General features: G+C 40.7%; 1 protein-coding gene across 1 annotated transcript in view; it reads right to left on the reverse strand.

Annotated features, from left to right (window-relative positions):
• Positions 1-1,530: 1,530 nt before the first annotated feature.
• megf6a (multiple EGF-like-domains 6a) overlaps positions 1,531-17,942 on the reverse strand; it is a 43,212-nt gene continuing 26,800 nt past the window's right edge. The window contains exons 17-34 of the mRNA XM_083675065.1: positions 17,923-17,942; positions 17,591-17,722; positions 17,245-17,373; positions 16,934-17,062; positions 15,479-15,607; positions 14,375-14,503; positions 13,652-13,780; positions 13,257-13,385; positions 11,228-11,356; positions 8,534-8,665; positions 7,932-8,060; positions 6,825-6,953; positions 6,292-6,420; positions 5,685-5,813; positions 4,195-4,323; positions 3,851-3,979; positions 3,491-3,619; positions 1,531-3,153 (exon numbers count right to left, since the gene is read on the reverse strand). The exon at positions 17,923-17,942 is cut by the window's right edge and continues 109 nt beyond it. Coding sequence (XP_083531191.1) covers positions 3,077-3,153; positions 3,491-3,619; positions 3,851-3,979; positions 4,195-4,323; positions 5,685-5,813; positions 6,292-6,420; positions 6,825-6,953; positions 7,932-8,060; positions 8,534-8,665; positions 11,228-11,356; positions 13,257-13,385; positions 13,652-13,780; positions 14,375-14,503; positions 15,479-15,607; positions 16,934-17,062; positions 17,245-17,373; positions 17,591-17,722; positions 17,923-17,942 — 2,167 coding nt within the window. The 3' untranslated portion in view covers positions 1,531-3,076. The remainder of the gene's footprint in view (positions 3,154-3,490; positions 3,620-3,850; positions 3,980-4,194; positions 4,324-5,684; positions 5,814-6,291; positions 6,421-6,824; positions 6,954-7,931; positions 8,061-8,533; positions 8,666-11,227; positions 11,357-13,256; positions 13,386-13,651; positions 13,781-14,374; positions 14,504-15,478; positions 15,608-16,933; positions 17,063-17,244; positions 17,374-17,590; positions 17,723-17,922) is intronic.

A 17,942-nucleotide genomic window follows, 5' to 3' on the forward strand; every position in this document is an offset into this window, starting at 1 on the left:
TTGCTTACTGCATTGTGATAGAAGAAGAATTACGATGAATAATGTGTACAGCTTGAGAACTTATAAAAAGTGAAAATACGTGCTATAATAAAATTAACATTTTGACTTCACATGACTTGAATGGGCGTTTGTTCACAATTAGCATGTCCATCTATTTTACAGATTGGATTGTATAGATCCACTTGTGTACCAGTTGATACACATCACCTACACTTTTAGAAAAAGGAAATTAAAATTACCCACAATCCCCTAGCAAACTTCTCCTGTTGTTAGGGAATTGTGGGTAAACTAAAGATAAGAGTTACATGAATTACTACTTGTGTGGCAGTTAGACAACTGGGTAGATAACTGTATATACTGTATAACTGTGCTCATGTTCATGTGTTTTGTTATGGTGGTTGGTCAGGGAACCCATTGGTGTGAAGTGTGGGCAAGTCTATTGCTGCAGCACTCCAATTTTTAATCATTAAACTTCTTGTGCAAGGTTATTTACCTTTGAGGTATCTCTTACCTTAAAACTTTGAGATATGTTGTGATCTGTCTGTGAAATTGTCTGGACTCTACCTGAAGCTAGTTAAAAATAAAATATATATTTTTTAAAAAACAATAAAAAGTTCCTTAGATTATTAATTAGAACCATTTAAAGAACCCCCTATGATTCTTTCATTAGAACCATTTCAAATGGTTCTATATAGAAGTTTTAAGTGTTTGTATCAAAGCATAGAACCATTTTTGGTGTTACATGGAACCCTCTCATGAAGAACCATTTACAAGGGGTTCTAGGTAAAAGTCAAAAAGAGAAAAGGTCCTAAGGAAAACAACTCATATCACATCTTTAGGGCAAAGAAAATAATAAACTTTTTAACAAATTCCCAGCCAGAGGAAGCAGGTTTGTGGCTTTAGATTTTGAAAATCACTGAATACATGTATGTCTATTTTTATGTTTTACATCTAATGACACTATTAGAAAAAAGGGTTCCTGAAAGGTTATTTGCGGAGTCTTTGTCATAATAACCTTTTTTTTGTATGGAAAAGGTTTCTACCTAGAACCCTACCTACCTACAACCCCTTTCACCAGAGAACATTTTATTAAAGAATGGTTCTTTGAGGCTTCTACGTAAAGTGAAAAAGTTCTGCATAGAACCCTTCTGATCTGAATAACCTTTTTCTAACTATTCTTCTTGCTCATACATATTATTATTAGTGGGCTTGCTTCAGCAAGTCCAACTATTGTTCTTCTCCATACTTATTAGTGGGCTTTCTTCAGCCGAGCATGAAAAAAGGGTTCCCCCATGGGGACAAACCTAAGAACCTTATATGGTTCTACTGAGCATCTTGTTTTCTAAAAGTGTAGGGGGTCATTTCCTCAGGACCTTTTCAATTATCTTTTTGACTACAAGACGTAAAGATTCACTGTTTTCACATATGTAGACACTGGTATAGTGCTGAAGATAATGCATATGAGGTTTAAAAAGTGTCCCTTTAACAACTTACACCCCACTCCCAATTGTGCAGCACACCTACATTTCAACATTCCTTTATTTAAAAAACCTTTTCCTCATTTTCCGTAGAAGACATCACTCATCACACATCTTCATACAGTTCAAGCAACATAATGAATTCGGCATATCGACTATGATATGCATGGCTTAGTCACTGAGTGATTTTTTTATTGTATTTAATTAATAAGATCAAAATAAAAAATATTCTGTGTTGTGTTGAAGTGAAAAGCACATCAACTATATGCTGCAACGCAACTACAGTATATGCAACGGAATTATATGTTGTACGTGACCCATTGAATTAAAATCATAATTCTAAGTTATATGCGGCTATTGTCACCAGATTTCATCACACTTGATTGAAACAATGTTAAAAGTTGTCTTCTTAAACTATACAGGACTTAAATGGGGAAATAGAAGAACATAACAGAGTATAATTTCGATCAGAATGAAATGTTCTGGAACGACAGGAATCAGACGTAGGAAATGGGTCAACTGTACCACTGGAGGGAGAATAGTGCAACAATGAGTACCAAACATGAGGAACACAACACCAATGATATTCGTCATAATTACAGAAAATGCTATGAATGCAAAACAAATCTCCAAAATGTGAAAATCCTCATTCCAGTGAGGTATGTACTGTGAGAGTAAGTAAGGAGAACACCACTGCCTTGTGGACATACTGTACATAAATACAAACAATAGAAAATGCATAAAAATGAAAAAAAAATAAAAAGGCATTTTACAACAAAATCTCATGACTTTTTTTTTTTTTTTTTTTTTTTTATTATTTGGTGTCCGACCCAGAAATGCAGAGCCTGATAGAGCCAGCCTGACAGTGTTGTTCACCATTCTGTTTCACTTCCCCAATCTCTCTGGTATTCCTTCTAATGGAAACCGTTTGAGCCTATGAGCATGGCACAAAACTAATTCACAAACAATTGGATCAACCTTTGGAATACCGAACTGAACCACTGATTGGTCCAATATATATTTGAGGTATTTCAAGAGTTTATCGGTGACTGGTTGAATGCCAAACTGATACGTGAAGTGAAACAGGCGTGATCAGGCTGGTTCCAGAAGGCAAAAAAAAATCCAGGAAGTATTCAGGAGGCTTGGTGTCAAAAGGTTTCTCTTTCCTTCTGTGCCAGGTTTCCTTTCTGCACCTGGAGAGTGAGCCTCTAAAGCATCAAGTGGAGTTTATTACCTGCACTCCAGCCAAAAGAACAATCAATCTTCTGTATCTACAGTGCAACCCAACAATGCTTTGGGCTGTCAAATCTCTGTAAAAGGCATCTCCAGTTATTAAGATGTCCAGTCACTCTACCAATACAATTCTTGGTTAAGGATCTTCGGTGACATGTGCTGGTCTTTAGTTCATCAAGCTGACACTACGACTCTCCCACTCCCTCTCATCTCTTGGCTTCAACAGTTTGTTGTTGTTGCTGCTGTTGTTGTTGTTGTTTTTGTTGGTGGTGTTTCAGAGTGCTTTTATTCTGCTTATGGCTCCACAACCTCTATAACAGAACAGGCCCCAGTCTGTGTTGCTGGTGGGTGACAGGTAGGGGGTGCTATACTAGAGAGGGAGTATGTGAGTGATTGTTCTGTTGGCTTCTGTAGGGCCGGTGTGGAGTCTTGAGGGGCCCTCCTGCAGAAAAGGGAAGAGATTTGGGATCAGTGCCTTCAATGCTCTCCTCCTACTCCTCCAATGTTGACACAAACGGGTTGATGCAGATCAGAAAATTCTTCTATTCTAACTTCTGTGATAACTGGAAACATTACTACTCTGCTGGTCCAGTGTTGTTGTTGTGCACTTATTTAATTTTGATTAAATTGTTCTTTATTGTCCCTCACAGACAATTGATTTGCATTAAACAGATTAAAAACCCAGGACAATGAAAAACAACATAAACGCACTCAATGATTTGGGATGATTATGATCATGATTATTATGATGATAATGATGATGGTGTGGATACCCTTACCCTCCTGACAGGTGAGTCCTATCCAACCCTCCAGACAAGTGCAGTGGCCATTCCGGGGATCACATTGCGCCCCATTACGACACTCACATGTCTCAGAACAGTCAGAGCCATAACGGTTCACTGCACAATCTAGATAAACAACCAGACAGAGGAGCAAGATTTTACAACACACTTCCCATTTTTGGAGTCTGCACTCCACTCAAATCCTTCAATCCAGAAATGCAATCATTATTATAATGTACCGAATGCATACAGTCGACCTATGTGTAGCTCTCATGATTGTCTCATACTGCTGACAAACCAATTTCCCCTTTTCCCTCTGGAGATCAATAAAGTAAAGATTATCTAAACGACACTTACTTGTGTCACAGCGCCTCCCCATCTTCCCTGGGGGACACAAGCACCTGCCATTCACATGGTGACATGGGGTGTCTCCCTCGCAGTCACATGACTGAGTGCATCCCACCCCAAAGTAGCTTTGCTCACACTCTGTAAGAGATCAGGGTAGGAAGTAATATACACATTTGGGTAGGAGAATTGTTGGAGGGTAGGATGTCAAAATACATGATGATGTAGTGGAACATAGATGCTGTTAATGAACTTTTTTACAGTACAGGTGAATAGCATTTACCAACCGTTAACACTGACTTTGCATTTTATTTGAGTGCCACTCACTTTTGACAGACCGCTCAACAGCCTCTCACCTTTCTCACAGCGGTATCCGTGGTAACCAGGAAGGCAGAGACAGTGACCTGTGCGAGGGTCGCAGGGGGTGTGGCCTCTGCAATTACACTGGAGTTGGCAGCGAGGACCATGGAAACCAGCAGGGCAGGCTAGACAGAATTACTAGAACCTCAGACATAATACAATTCCGGACAAAAGGAGAACATGAGAGAATCTGATATCTTTATTACCCAACTAACCTCGTCCCCAGGCTATTGCGCAAAGTACAGCAAAGTACAGCCTGGAATAACAACAACTCAAACCTGGCCTTCATGGGAGTGCACTTACTGCATGAAGTAGTTATTGTTATTTGATTTTAGCGAATCACACAAATTCCTTCCACAACTCAGGAGGGGTGGTTTGAGTTGCAGTAACTCCAGATTGGGCCTTGAACTACACCTGGAATTCTATTTAGCACTTTAAAAGCTATTTATGGCAAGAGCTTTACCCATAAGTTATTGTAACTATTATCATCGTTATTTGGGGAGCCTATCAACGTATCACGTTTCATTACAAGTACTGTAGCATATACTGACACCAGTAACATAGCCAGGGATTAGTTCATGGGGGGGCCTGTGGAAACTGAGGACCAGAACTGAAGCACACCCAATAGACGATAAAATGCACATATAAGTTGTGCATGATGACATGAACTACTGTTCCCATCCAGAACACATAGCCTACACAACACACAGCCAGCACAACATCTGCCTACATTGCGCAATCACAGAGTCAGTGGCAGGATTTACCCAGAATGGGGGCATTGGATTTTAACCAATCACCTTCAGTGCCTTTGACAACATATTTAAAAAAAAAAATTCTTGGCAATAAGGTTTCAGGCTTAAAGGTTTACATTGGTGATTTGTCAAATAATGTGCTATGATATACAATCCAGCGATGCCATGAGAGACCATTTAAGCATTAATCAAGCAAGCAACACAACTATAAATTGCTATCTTAGGCCAATGCATGCCTGGAGCATGTATTTTATTGAAAGCAAAATTGTAAAACACATCAAAGTAGAAATAGACATTGCACTGTTATACTTTTATATTTTATAAACAGGACATACTATTACTTGGCACAGCAAGAACCAGGAGGTTCTCATTATCGACTTCTGTATTGAATCATTTCAAAATCTGTATCAATTGAAGAATTTAAACAGAGCGCTTTGTTTTGCCTTCATGGTTTTCACAGATGAAATAATATAATATATTATAATATTATAGTAATATATCTAATAATATAACCATGTGGTGACTGACATGCGTGCCAAACGCGAGGCATTACATTGATTACAAGAACCCTCCCGTTAGATTTTCGAATATTTTGTTTGGTCAGTAACGCTGTCAACGTGCTCCGGTTTCAGTGGACTGTATCATTTCATATTAATATAATGAGTGAAATTGAACAATAGACCAAGGTGATCGGGTGGGCTACCCTACAAATTTACGCTAGCAGCCTCCCTTACCGTGTTCACACAGGTGACCGTAGTATCCTGGGTCACACCGACACTCTCCTGTCACCCTGTCGCAGGTCCTGTTGTTATGACAACCACACTGCAATTTGCAGTTGGCCCCATAACCCCCAGGAGGACACTCTAAAAAGACACAGCAAGAGAAATCCACACAACACAACGTCATGATAGGTGTTTTTGTTTTTAAAACATTATGGGTCAATTGTACCCAAGATTGAGAATGGGATGACCATGTGCTGGTCTCTTGTTAAATCAGATACAGGTGTGAAAGAGCTTATCCTAATTGCAACCAAGATTCCCCCTGTGACGAGAGAACTAGACGTATTAATTGGTATACACTCTTCTTATTAGATAATCTCCCAAACATTTGCAACAGGGTTAATATAAACCTGCTATTTGACCAGACTACAGACAATTCCCTTCAATTGTGTCAGTTCAGTAAGTGGTGTGAAATTTAGCTTGTGTTCTTTTACTTATTCCGTGAAATTAAAAGGATGGTAATACTCCATTCTCCCTTGGCCATGACATTGGCCATGACATGTCCATGACATCTATTCTGTGATATGTTTGTGTGGTTTTATCTTCCTGGTCCTGAGGTCACCTTTCTCACAGCTTGGTCCAGTCCAGCCCAGTCCACAGGTACAGCTCCCAGAGACAGTGTCACACACACCCCCATTACTGCAGTTACACCCCTGACCACAGTCCTCCCCGAACCAGCCCTGAGCACAGACTGGGACACACAAATGTGCAAATGAGGTCATACTTTTCATCAAAACATTTAATACATACAAAAACTTTAGTTGGCTAAGGCATGATAGATTACTACTTTCTGCTTATAGTGCTTAAAGGGTCAATCTTGGATTCAAAGAATAACAAAGCGGTCTCCACGGCACGTTTTTGGTAAACAGCTGGAGAAATTTGATCACTCTCAAATTCATAGACGGAGCTATGGATGCTATGAACATCCATGAGATCAAAATGATAGTTTTAACGATGTTTTGAAGCTAGAGTAAATGGCTATACGTATATGATTATTTAAAAATGTATCTACCTGTACCAATCCCATATTACCCCTTTAACCATTCAGTAGGTCAGATTTGCAGCTAGAATAACAGCAGAGAGATTATATGTTACCCTGTCCACAGTCTTCTCCTCGCTGACCAGCCTTGCACACACACCTGCCCGTCACTTGGTCACTGCGTGCCCCGCCCCCACACAGCGCCACCCGGGCACAGTCCAGGCCATACCGCCCCGATGGGCATGCTAGCAGAACCAAAGGAAAGAGCAGGGAATGGGGAGGGGTTATGCTAATGATACAGCATTCATTTGGTTGCTTTACTTGTACAGTACTCTGTGCTTGTCCAAAGGGTGTATAATGGTCACTCATAAAAGGTGAAATAGCTATTCGTAGGTTCCTTCCAAGCCACACAAACTGGGTGTTAGCCAATCCAACAGCTAGCTAGCAGGACATTCTCTCCCCTGATTGGTAGTCACCGGAATCACGTCCGATAATTTGCAGAGCTGGGACCAACAGTCAAATCGCTCATGTTGTCGATTTCCATTGAAAATGACTAATTTCCAGGACCTTGATACTGTAACTCTTTGTCGCTAGTAGTGTATATACACAGTTAGAACCATGAACAGTCTAGTCCCCAGGTTTATGTACACTCACTGAGCACTTTATCAGGAACACCTGTACACCTTCTCATGGTGGAGGTGGTGTAATGGTGTGCGGAATGTTTTCTTGGCACACTTTAGGACCCTTAATACCAATCAATCATCGCTTGAATGCCACAGCCTATTTGAGTATTGTTGCTGACCATGTGCATCCCTTCATGGCCCCAACTTACTCATCTTCTAATGGCTACTTCCAGCATGATAATGCACCATGTCACAAAGCAAAAGTCGTCTCAAACTGGTTTCATGAACATGACAATGAGTTCAGTGTTCTTTAGTGGCCTTCCCAGTCACCAGATCTGAATCCAATAAAACACCTTTGGGATGTGGTAGAACGGGAGATTCACAGCTTGAAAGTGCACCTGAAAAATCTGCAGGAATTGCGTGATGCGATTATGTCATCATGGAACAGAATATCAAAGGAATGTTTCCAACATCTTGTGAAATCAATACCACGAAGAATTGAGGCTGTTTTGAGAGCAAAGGGAGGCCCTACACCAGTATTAGTATAGTGTTCCTAATAAAGTGTTCGGTGAGTGTATATATCATAGCAGTGCCACTTACTGGTGTTGCAGTCTGCTCCTATGTATCCTGGTGGGCATTGGCAGGTGCCAGTGGTGGTCTGGCACTTCCCGTTATTCTGACACTGGCACGGGAGCTTACAGTTTGGGCCATACACCCCCTCCTCACACTCTGCAAAGCCAAACACTGTCTTTAAGAGTAACAAACAACTATATATCATACAATTGTATAATACTGTATTACTACATGAATTATGGCTATTACTAGTTCTACGTTATATGGTTAAAGGTGAAGCTTGTAGTTTTGTATGTGGCTGCCCCCTCTGGCCACACTGAACATTAGAAAATGTACACATGCTATCTTTTTTTAATAGCGGCAAACATGTGCACATCCTTGTAAACAAACTAAACTAAATCGAAATGATGATCAACCATATCATGACATCTTAATGCGTAATGACTAGGGCCAAGAATTTTTCCTGACCACATGACCAGACCAGGAAAAACTCTTGGCACTAATCATGACCTCAAAGTTGGCCGAAAAAGTTTTTCTTGGTACAGTCTGGCGATCAGGAATGAACCCCTGGCCCTAATAATGACCGCATTCAATGAGGTGAACGAACTGTTAAGGGGTGGGGCACTTGCCTTGATCACAGTTGTCGCCATGGTAGCCTGGAGCGCAGTAGCAGAGACCAGTGACAGGATGGCACAGCTGGTGGGTGCTAGAGCATTGGCACACCTGGTTACAGTTCAGCCCATACGTGCCAGGCAGGCATACTGGCAGATAAAATGAAATAAAGAATCATGTGAATAATATTTTCCTGTCATACACAAAATATGACACTTGCTGTAATCATTTATGACTCTCAAACTAAGAAGCTTGCCCACTATGCTCCGATATATATAGACATTTAAAGCCACAGTCTGTAAGATTGTAACTCAGTCTCTCATTTAAAAGCTCAGCTCGAACCATACATGTTCAAAATGGCCTACTAAGCACTGTTGTTGAGTGACATACAGATGCAGCCATTCATTCTGCATGATTTTTATTGCAATACGCCGCAGTTTGTACTTATTCAATTGCTTTGTCTTTTAAGGATTCTTGGAAGAATAGCCTATGATAGATTTATTTTTGCCTAACTCGAAAAAGACTTGCAAAGTCTTATTTTGGTAGTGTGAAAAGTTTAAAGATTGTTAACTGTGGACAATAGATAAATAGATTAGCTCGGCAGTTTAACAGAAGTGAGATAGTAGGTTGGACCAATGGATAAAAGATGGTCAGAGGGTAGCATACAATATAGGCAGATAGATGAGAGAAGGTTGGAAGATAGAAAGAAAGACTGATATAAGAATGGATGATGGCTGAGTAGTTGAAAGAAAGTGAGAGTAGGATGGTCAGATGGTAGGATATCCAGAGAGATGGGAGACCGAAAATACTGAAAAATAGTCGCTTTGGATAAATGCGTCAGCTAAATGGCATATACTGTATTATTATATTATATACAGTTAGGTCCATATATATTTGGACTCTGACACAATTTTTGTTATTTTAGCTGTTTACCAAAACATATTCAAGTTACAGTTATATATGAATATGGACTTAAAGTGCAGACTCTCAGCTTTGATGTGAGGGTATTCACATCCAAATTGGAGGAAGGGTTTAGGAATTACAGCTCTTTTATATGTAGCCCCCTCTTTTTCAAAGGACCAAAAGTAATTGGACAATTGACTCAAAAGCTGTTTCATGGGCATGTGTGGGCTATTCCTTTGTTATTTCTTTATCAATTAAGCAGGTAAAAAGGTCTGAGTTGATTCCAAGTGTGGCATTTCTATTCGGAAGCTTTTGCTGTGAACTCACAACATGCGGTCAAAGGAGCTCTCAATGCAAGTGAAACAGGCCATCCTTACACTGCAAAAACAAAAAAAATCCATCAGAGAGATAGCGGCAATATTAAGAGTGGTCAAATCAACAGTTTGGTACATTCAGAGAAAAAAATAACACACTGGTGAGCTCAGCAACACAAAAAGGCCTGGACGTCCATGGAAGACAACAGTGGTGGAGAAGACTTCACGAGAGCAAATGCAGAGGGTTCACCACAAGGTGCAAGCCATTCATAAGCCTCAAGAATACAAAGGCCAGATTAGACTTTGCCAAAAAACATCTAAAAAAGCCAGCCCAGTTCTGGAACAGCATTCTTTGGACAAATGAAATTATGATCAACCTGTGCCAGAATGATGGGAAGAAAAAAATATGGAGAAGGCTTGGAACGGCTCATGATCCTCAAATCATACCACATCTTCTGTAAAACACGGTGGATGCAGTGTGATGGCATGGGCATGCATGGCTTCCAATGGCACTGGGTAACTTGTGTTTATTGATGATGTGACAGAGGACAGAATAATAATAATATAATATATGCCATTTAGCTGACGCTTTTATCCAAAGCGACTTACATTGCAGTGAGTGCATACATTTCAGTATATATTGTCCCAGTGGGAATCAAACCCACAACCTAAGCGTTGTTAGCGCCATGTTCTACCAACTGAGCCACAGAGGACCACAGCCGGATGAATTCTGAAGTGTTTAGGGATATACTGTCTGCTCAGATTCAGCCAAATTCAGCAAAGTTGATTGGACAGCACTTCACAGTACAGATGGACAATGACTCAAAATATACTGCGAAAGCAACCCAGGAGTTTTTTAAGGCAAAGAAGTGGAATATTCTGCAATGGCCGAGTCAATCACCTCATCTCAACCCGATCGAGCATGCATTTCCCTTGCTGAAGACAAAACTAAAGGCAGAAAGACCCACGAACAAACAACAACTGAAGACAGCTGCAGTAAAGGCCTGGCAAAGCATCACAAAGGAGGAAACTCAGAATTTGGTCCATGGGTTCCAGACTTCAGGCAGTCATTCCCAAAGGATTCTCGACAAATTATTAAACATTTTATTTATGATTATGTTCATTTGTCCAATTACATCTGAGCCACTGAAAATAGCTGACTGTGTATAACAAGGGAGGGAGTGTGTACAGTGGGTTTATTTGGGTAGAACTGGTTGCCAAGAGAGTTGTTCTAAGAATGAGTTCTGCAGGTCTCAAGTTGTTTTTATTTAAGAGTCCTGAAAGCTCCATGGCAGTTGCAGTAACAAAGGACCTCACCAAATGTTGGCCTAAATCAACATTCCATCATGTTAACCGGATGAACAGCAGACCTCTCTGCACATTTTAAAGTTGGATTGGGATGAATCTAAGTTGTAGGAGCAGTAGCATGACGATAATAGTTGGACTTGCTGAATTAAATGAAAACATTTATTAAATAAACAAACAATTACTCACCCTGCTCACACCCATTGCCAGTAAAGCCAGGGGGACAGCCACACTCACCAGAGATATGGTTGCAGGAAGTACCGTGGGGACAGTTACACCGTCGAGCACAGTCCTTACCGTAGGAGTCAGGTAGACAGGCTGTGTTGATGGAGTAAATATGTCATTCATATGTGCTGAATGCACTACCACATATTACACGTCATATATTTTGCCATTAAAGGGCAGATAGTTTAAGGGAATGACAGCTGATGTTTACAGTATGTATCATTTTCTGTCAATAAATAGCTTACACACATTATCCCATAATAGTTAACCGTAACATTTGGTAAACACGTGTTTGATATGCGGGGTTGATTTAACAAACAGTAAAGTTATAATTTAAAAAAAAAAAAAACATGTTTATAAAAAAATAGGTAGCACTTCACATTACAGCTCGGAATAAGTGCCTAATAACATGATAATAACCATTGTACTTATCAGTAATTACCTATAGTGACCAGTAACAAGACAGACAATTACCTTGTTATTACAAGGTAAGTTGGAATATCATTTCCATGTAATTATTTTTGCATGAAAGATGCTTGAACAGAGAAGGTAGTTAATGTGAAATAAGGGGGTATCAGAGCTAGAAAATGCTGTTTTCATTTTGTTCTAGTCTTGTTCCCTGTCTTAACCTCATAACTAAGAGCATGGTTTCTCAGTCAGTGGTAACATGTACGCTACAATAGCATTGGTATACATGCATCCACGGAATGTACTGTAACACAGCAATAAGCTACCCAATGGATCTGATACATTACATTAAAACTAGCAGTTAATGTAAAGGTGCACTGCCCTTCACTACTTCCTCTCAGGGGCTCATGTGCAATTTCTTTTTTTTTTTCAATAGTAGAACCCCAACTCACTGAACAACCGTGATACAAAGTATGTTTAACTTTTGTGTGATGGTCACCAAACTTTGTTAGTATTGCTACGTTAACCACAGACACTGTAGCTTTGGTATGTTTTTATTAGTGACATTTTTTTTTTTTTTAAGTTGGTTAGCAATAAGCGAACATTAGCCTCAGTTTAAAGTAGCTAGCTCAGCCTGTATTGAATAGTGTGTTATGTTTATTAAATAATATTTGTAGCTGTCTTGATGTTGTAATGAACATCATTGGAAATATTATTCAGTCCAAAAGTAGGACCATCCAACTCCAACAAGTGTGATACGAAGGTTTTGAAAGTGTTGCCCCCATTCTCACCCCCAAACAATTCCATTAGAGCAATATTACTTACTGGACAGCTTATTCTTACTAATGTCAATGTCTCAATGTGTTAATAAGGGTACATTTACATTAACTGTATAGAGTCATCCATAAACCTTTCATGTATGTATTAGACCCATTGGGTAGCTTACATTGTGGTAATGATGCAGTGGATGCATGCATACTGATAGGTATGACTATAATACCACTGACTCAACACGGTCTTACTTGCCAGGTTAAGATGGGATACAAGGGTACAACAACATGGAAACAGGTAATACAGAATTTTCCAGCTCTAATACCACTTAATTTCATAGTAACTACCTTCTCTGTTTCTGGGTAACAAACCAAGGTCTTAGTTGTGAGGTTAAGACGGGATACAAGGCTAGAACAAAATGGAAATAGTTTATACAGCACTTTCCAGTTCTGATACTATTTTTTCTTGGTTATAAATCAAATTAAATGCGTGCTCATCAGTTTCAATGATTCAAGAATAATACGTAAACAAGCATCTTTCATGGAAAATAATGAAGTAGAAACTACAGTCCATTTACCTTGTAATTGTCATTATTGTGACTAACTATGAGTAATTACTGGTAATTACCAAGGTTATTACCATGCTATTACCCACTTATTCCGAGTTGTAATGTAAAGTGCTACCAAGAGACTAATAATAATAATAATAATAATAATAATAATAATAATAATAATAATAATAGACACAATAATGATAATAATATGATATTAAATAATAAAATAAAATAATATATAGCGTTGGTGATGTCACTTACCTCTATGACACAGCGGTCCTCTCCAGCCAGGGGGACAGACACACACTCCAGTCACATGGTCACACGTGGCACTGTGGTCACATCCACACTGCTGCTCACAGGCCGGGCCAAACAGCCCAGCCGCACATGCTGTTTAAGTCCATACAAGCCCACACACACACACACACACACACACACACACACACACACACACACACACACACACACACAGACACACACACACACACACGCGTGCAAAGCCAGACATATTTACACATGCACAGACATATGCATACACACACGCCCATACACACACATGCACACACACCAAAAAAAGATTAAGGACTTAGAGCAAGTGCAAGAGCAGGACTTATAGACGTAGTGTAATAGTACTGTAATAGAAGTGACCGTCTCACCTGTCTGACAGTGCTGACCCACCCAGCCATCTGGACACCTGCACTGTCCACTCTGGTGGTCACACACACCACCATTCACACACTCACAAGGCTGTGCGCAGTCCACCCCGAACCAGCCATGGGCACACTCTAGAGAGAGAGAGAGAGTTCTATTATTCATATGTTTTAAAGGGCCAACACCAAACTTCACCTAACGTGCTGGACATTGATGCATAATTTACGTGAAAGTTTAAGTTATGTGTCAGGTTAGGATTCAGCCCATTGTCATACAATGTGTCGCAGCCTGCCTGTGTGTGCTGAGTGTGAAGTGTGTGTATATGTGTGTGTGTGTGTGTGTGTGTGTGTGTGTGCACACGTGTGCGCTCGTGTGTGTACATTGTCATCCATTTCTCCCCATTAACACTAGATTATGACTCATTATTGACTCATTATTAACCAAAGTACCCAGACTGATGTCTGGCGATCTCCATTTGTTGAGTGTAATTATTGAATTAGATCAATATCATGCAAAAAAGAATGACCTGGTTGTGTTTAGTCAAGAATTAAGAATCATTAGAATATCACAGCAGTGGCTAAAGTTATCTGAAGTGAGAAGTGGCTATTTTAAACAACTCTGAACCATGGATTAATGTTTCTCCTGGCCCAAAAACTACTTTCAAGCTAAGGCACCAACAGACTTTAAATTGAAAAATCCTGAACCAACCCTTTAAGCCCGCTACTTACCAAGTTCGCATGCAAGCCCAATCCATCCAGCAGTGCAGGAGCATTGGCCGGAGATGTGGCTACACAGGCCCCCGTTCTGACACAGGCAGGGCTTCCTACAGTCCGCCCCATAGAGGCCTGCTGGGCATCCTGAGAGGGGGACATAGGGGGACACCCCAGACTTGGTTCCAAATTGTATTTCAAGTATTTCAAGAACTTTCAAAAGCGCTCTCAACAAAGTAATTGTAATTTGAATGGATTTGGAAATATTTGACAAAAATATTTTAAATTAGGATTTTTTTGGTGGGGAACTATTTACCCCTTGCATTAACATGTGTCCTATATCCAGACACTATCTGCATTCTGATTGTGTCCCCATCAAAAGACAGGTAGAAATTGAAAAAAATACACAGTGATCTGATCTGTGAAACCATCACTGAAAGTGGAAGACCTTGCATTGTAGCCACCTTGCGGACATGTCTAAATGCAGTCCGGACACAGAGAACGTTACCCACATTCTGTTAGTGAACTTTATTTCAATAAGTCACATGACTGTGGGCCATGTGAATAGACATTTAAAACCAAATCTGATCACAATGCAGACACAGAAGACAGATAATGGACGCGTTTTCATGCTAGGTGTAAATGGCCTGATCCAATTGTTATTAGATCATATGTGATCGGATCACAGGACGCACATTAATGCAAGGTCCTGCTGGGACCATATATACTGAAATGTATGCACTCACTGCAATGTAAGTTGCTTTGGATAAAAGCGTCAGCTAAATGGCATATATTATTACAGTACCAGTCAAAAGTTTGGACACACCTTGCCAAGAGTGAGCAAAGCTGTCATCAAAGCAAAAGGTGGCTACTTTGAAGAATCTAAAATATAAAACATATTCTGGCTTGTTTAACACTTTTTGTTTACTACATAATTCCATATGTGTTCCTTCAAAGTTTTGATGTCTTCAATATTAATCTACAATGTAGAAAATAATACAAATAAAGAAAAACCATTGAATGAGAAGGTGTGTCCAAAACTTTTGACTGGTACTGTATATTAGGTGTAAATAGGCTCACATACACACACATCCACACACTCCAGGGTGGATACCCAAATACCTTTCTCACAACTGGGGCCAGTCCAGCCTGGTGCACATTGGCACTGCCCAGTCACAGGATCACACCTGGCATCGTTATGGCACTGACAGGTGTGGTCACACCCACGGCCAAAGGACCCTGCCAGGCATGCTGGGACAGAACACACAAAGTGAGTGTATAACACAAACAGCCGTGACGTGTCCTTTTGTAACAGTACACACAGGGTGTCAGGAAACATTTGAAAACATAATACCACACTCCTTCGCTCTCAACATTTACCGGCACAGCTTTCTGGCAGACGTGGGCATGCACACACACACATACACACACACACACACACACACACACACACACACACACACACCCACACACACACAAACACAGACGCACACACACACACACACACACACACACAGACGCACACACACGGACGGACACACACAGACGGCACGCCTGCACGAACACACACACACACACACACACACACGGACGGACGGACACACACAGACGGCACGCCTGCACGAACACACACACGCACACACGGACGGACACACACACACACACATACACACACACACACACACACACACACACACACACACACACACACACACACACACTCTTTTCCAGTACAGTTGACAAAAGAGCATGTTGATCCTAGGGATTATGCAATGGCACATGCAAACGGGCATACAGGTGTTGTTCATTTACAAAACAACGAGTGAGAGAGAGAGAGCGAGAAATGTCACAATGGGGTGTACTCATGAAAACTTTACCACCTCATTATATCTTGTGCCACTTGCTTCTTTAAATGGCTACAGAGTATTGGTATGCATTCTTCTATTCAGGCTCTTACAGTGACGCGGTTTTAGAGGGTTTAGACTTGCCTTACAGCTAAAACTACACCAAAGTATCACGAATACCTGTACAATCCAAGGCCATCCAAGGACACAATGTTGACATATTGGATTTTGTTGCCAACTCTTCATAATCATGTATCATGTACAGTAAATGCATTCATAGGCATGATGACTCCCTCCTAAAGACCTCACTCCCACTACCCTCCTGGTTTCTAATGGCTGGTTTCTCTCCTGTTAATATAATAAATAAATAATAATAAAAATGTCCTTCTTCTAGCATTGTGACTGCCAGTGACCCCTGGTCTGAGCATTGATTACTTTATCTTATGATGACTGATGGATAGATGATTCACTTACTTAAACAAATGTATTTGTTGTAAGTCGCTTTGGATAAAGGCGTCTGCTAAATGCCATAAATGTAAATGTAAATGTAAACATGATGCACAATTATGAATTTAGCAAAAAGTCTCAAAGAAACCGAAGTGTAATTAATATGCTGTCATCTGGTAATAAAAGTTTATGCTTTCTTGCTAAAGGAAGGTAAAAAAAAAAAAAAAGGGTGACCACCATTTATCCTCAGCTAGGTCTTGTCTATGGAAGTATATAGCAGACCTACGAGTGTCACACCGAGGGCCGATCCAGCCAGCTGAGCAGACACAGGCTCCTGTGAGGTGGTCACATGTCCCCCCGTTGGAGCAGTGGCACTGCTGTTGACACTCCAGCCCATGGAAGCCATCAGGACACGCTGCATGCGCGTACACACACACACACACACACACACACACACATATCAAGCAGAGGTCGCAGGGGTCATACATTATTAACATACACACACACAAACATTCACACCTGCGTGCGCATACACACACACACACACACACACACACACACACACACACGCACACACGCACTCTTCCCAAATCGTACCTTTTTCACAGTAGGTACCGGCCCAGCCGGGCAGGCAGGTACAGGCTCCATTCACATGCTCACAGGCCGCCTGGTTGGCACACTTGCACCTGTGTCTGCAGCCTGCGCCAAAGGAGTCCTCAGGGCATTCTGTGTCAGTGCCAGGGCAGAGAAAGATAATGTGTTTTCTGTCAACAAAACGCCCCAAACGTAGTCGCTCTGCAGAGATACCTTTTATCTCTGATTTAGTAATATAGTTTGTATTTGTAAAGTGAGATCTGTCTGTGTGTAACAGTTTTTATGTATTTGATCACAAACCACAAAGTACAAATTTCAAGTTACGATTACAGTTCATGAGAACTCGTACTCTGTTGACAGCGTGGTCCAGTGTACCCTGCATCACAGCGACACTTGCCCGTGATCGGGTCACAGCTCCTGTCACCGCTCTGGCACTCACACACCCTGGCACAGTCCAACCCCCAGCGACCTGCGCCACACACTGACATAGAGTCGAATAGAAAAGAATATAACAACATACAAAAGTAGTTAAATGAAACGTATAGTGAAGCGATGATACGCATTATCGTGGCCGGTAAATAACATATCATTGTCGTATTATAGTAGCGTTCACGGTCGTTGTATAATCATCATAGTGGTATCATTAAGGGACCATTACGATTTAACCAGCCACAGTGTTACCTCTGTTGCAGCTTGTTCCA

The sequence above is a fragment of the Argentina silus genome, assembly GCF_951799395.1.
Source record: "Argentina silus genome assembly, chromosome: 8".
NCBI classification, from domain to species: Eukaryota; Metazoa; Chordata; class Actinopteri; order Argentiniformes; family Argentinidae; genus Argentina; species Argentina silus.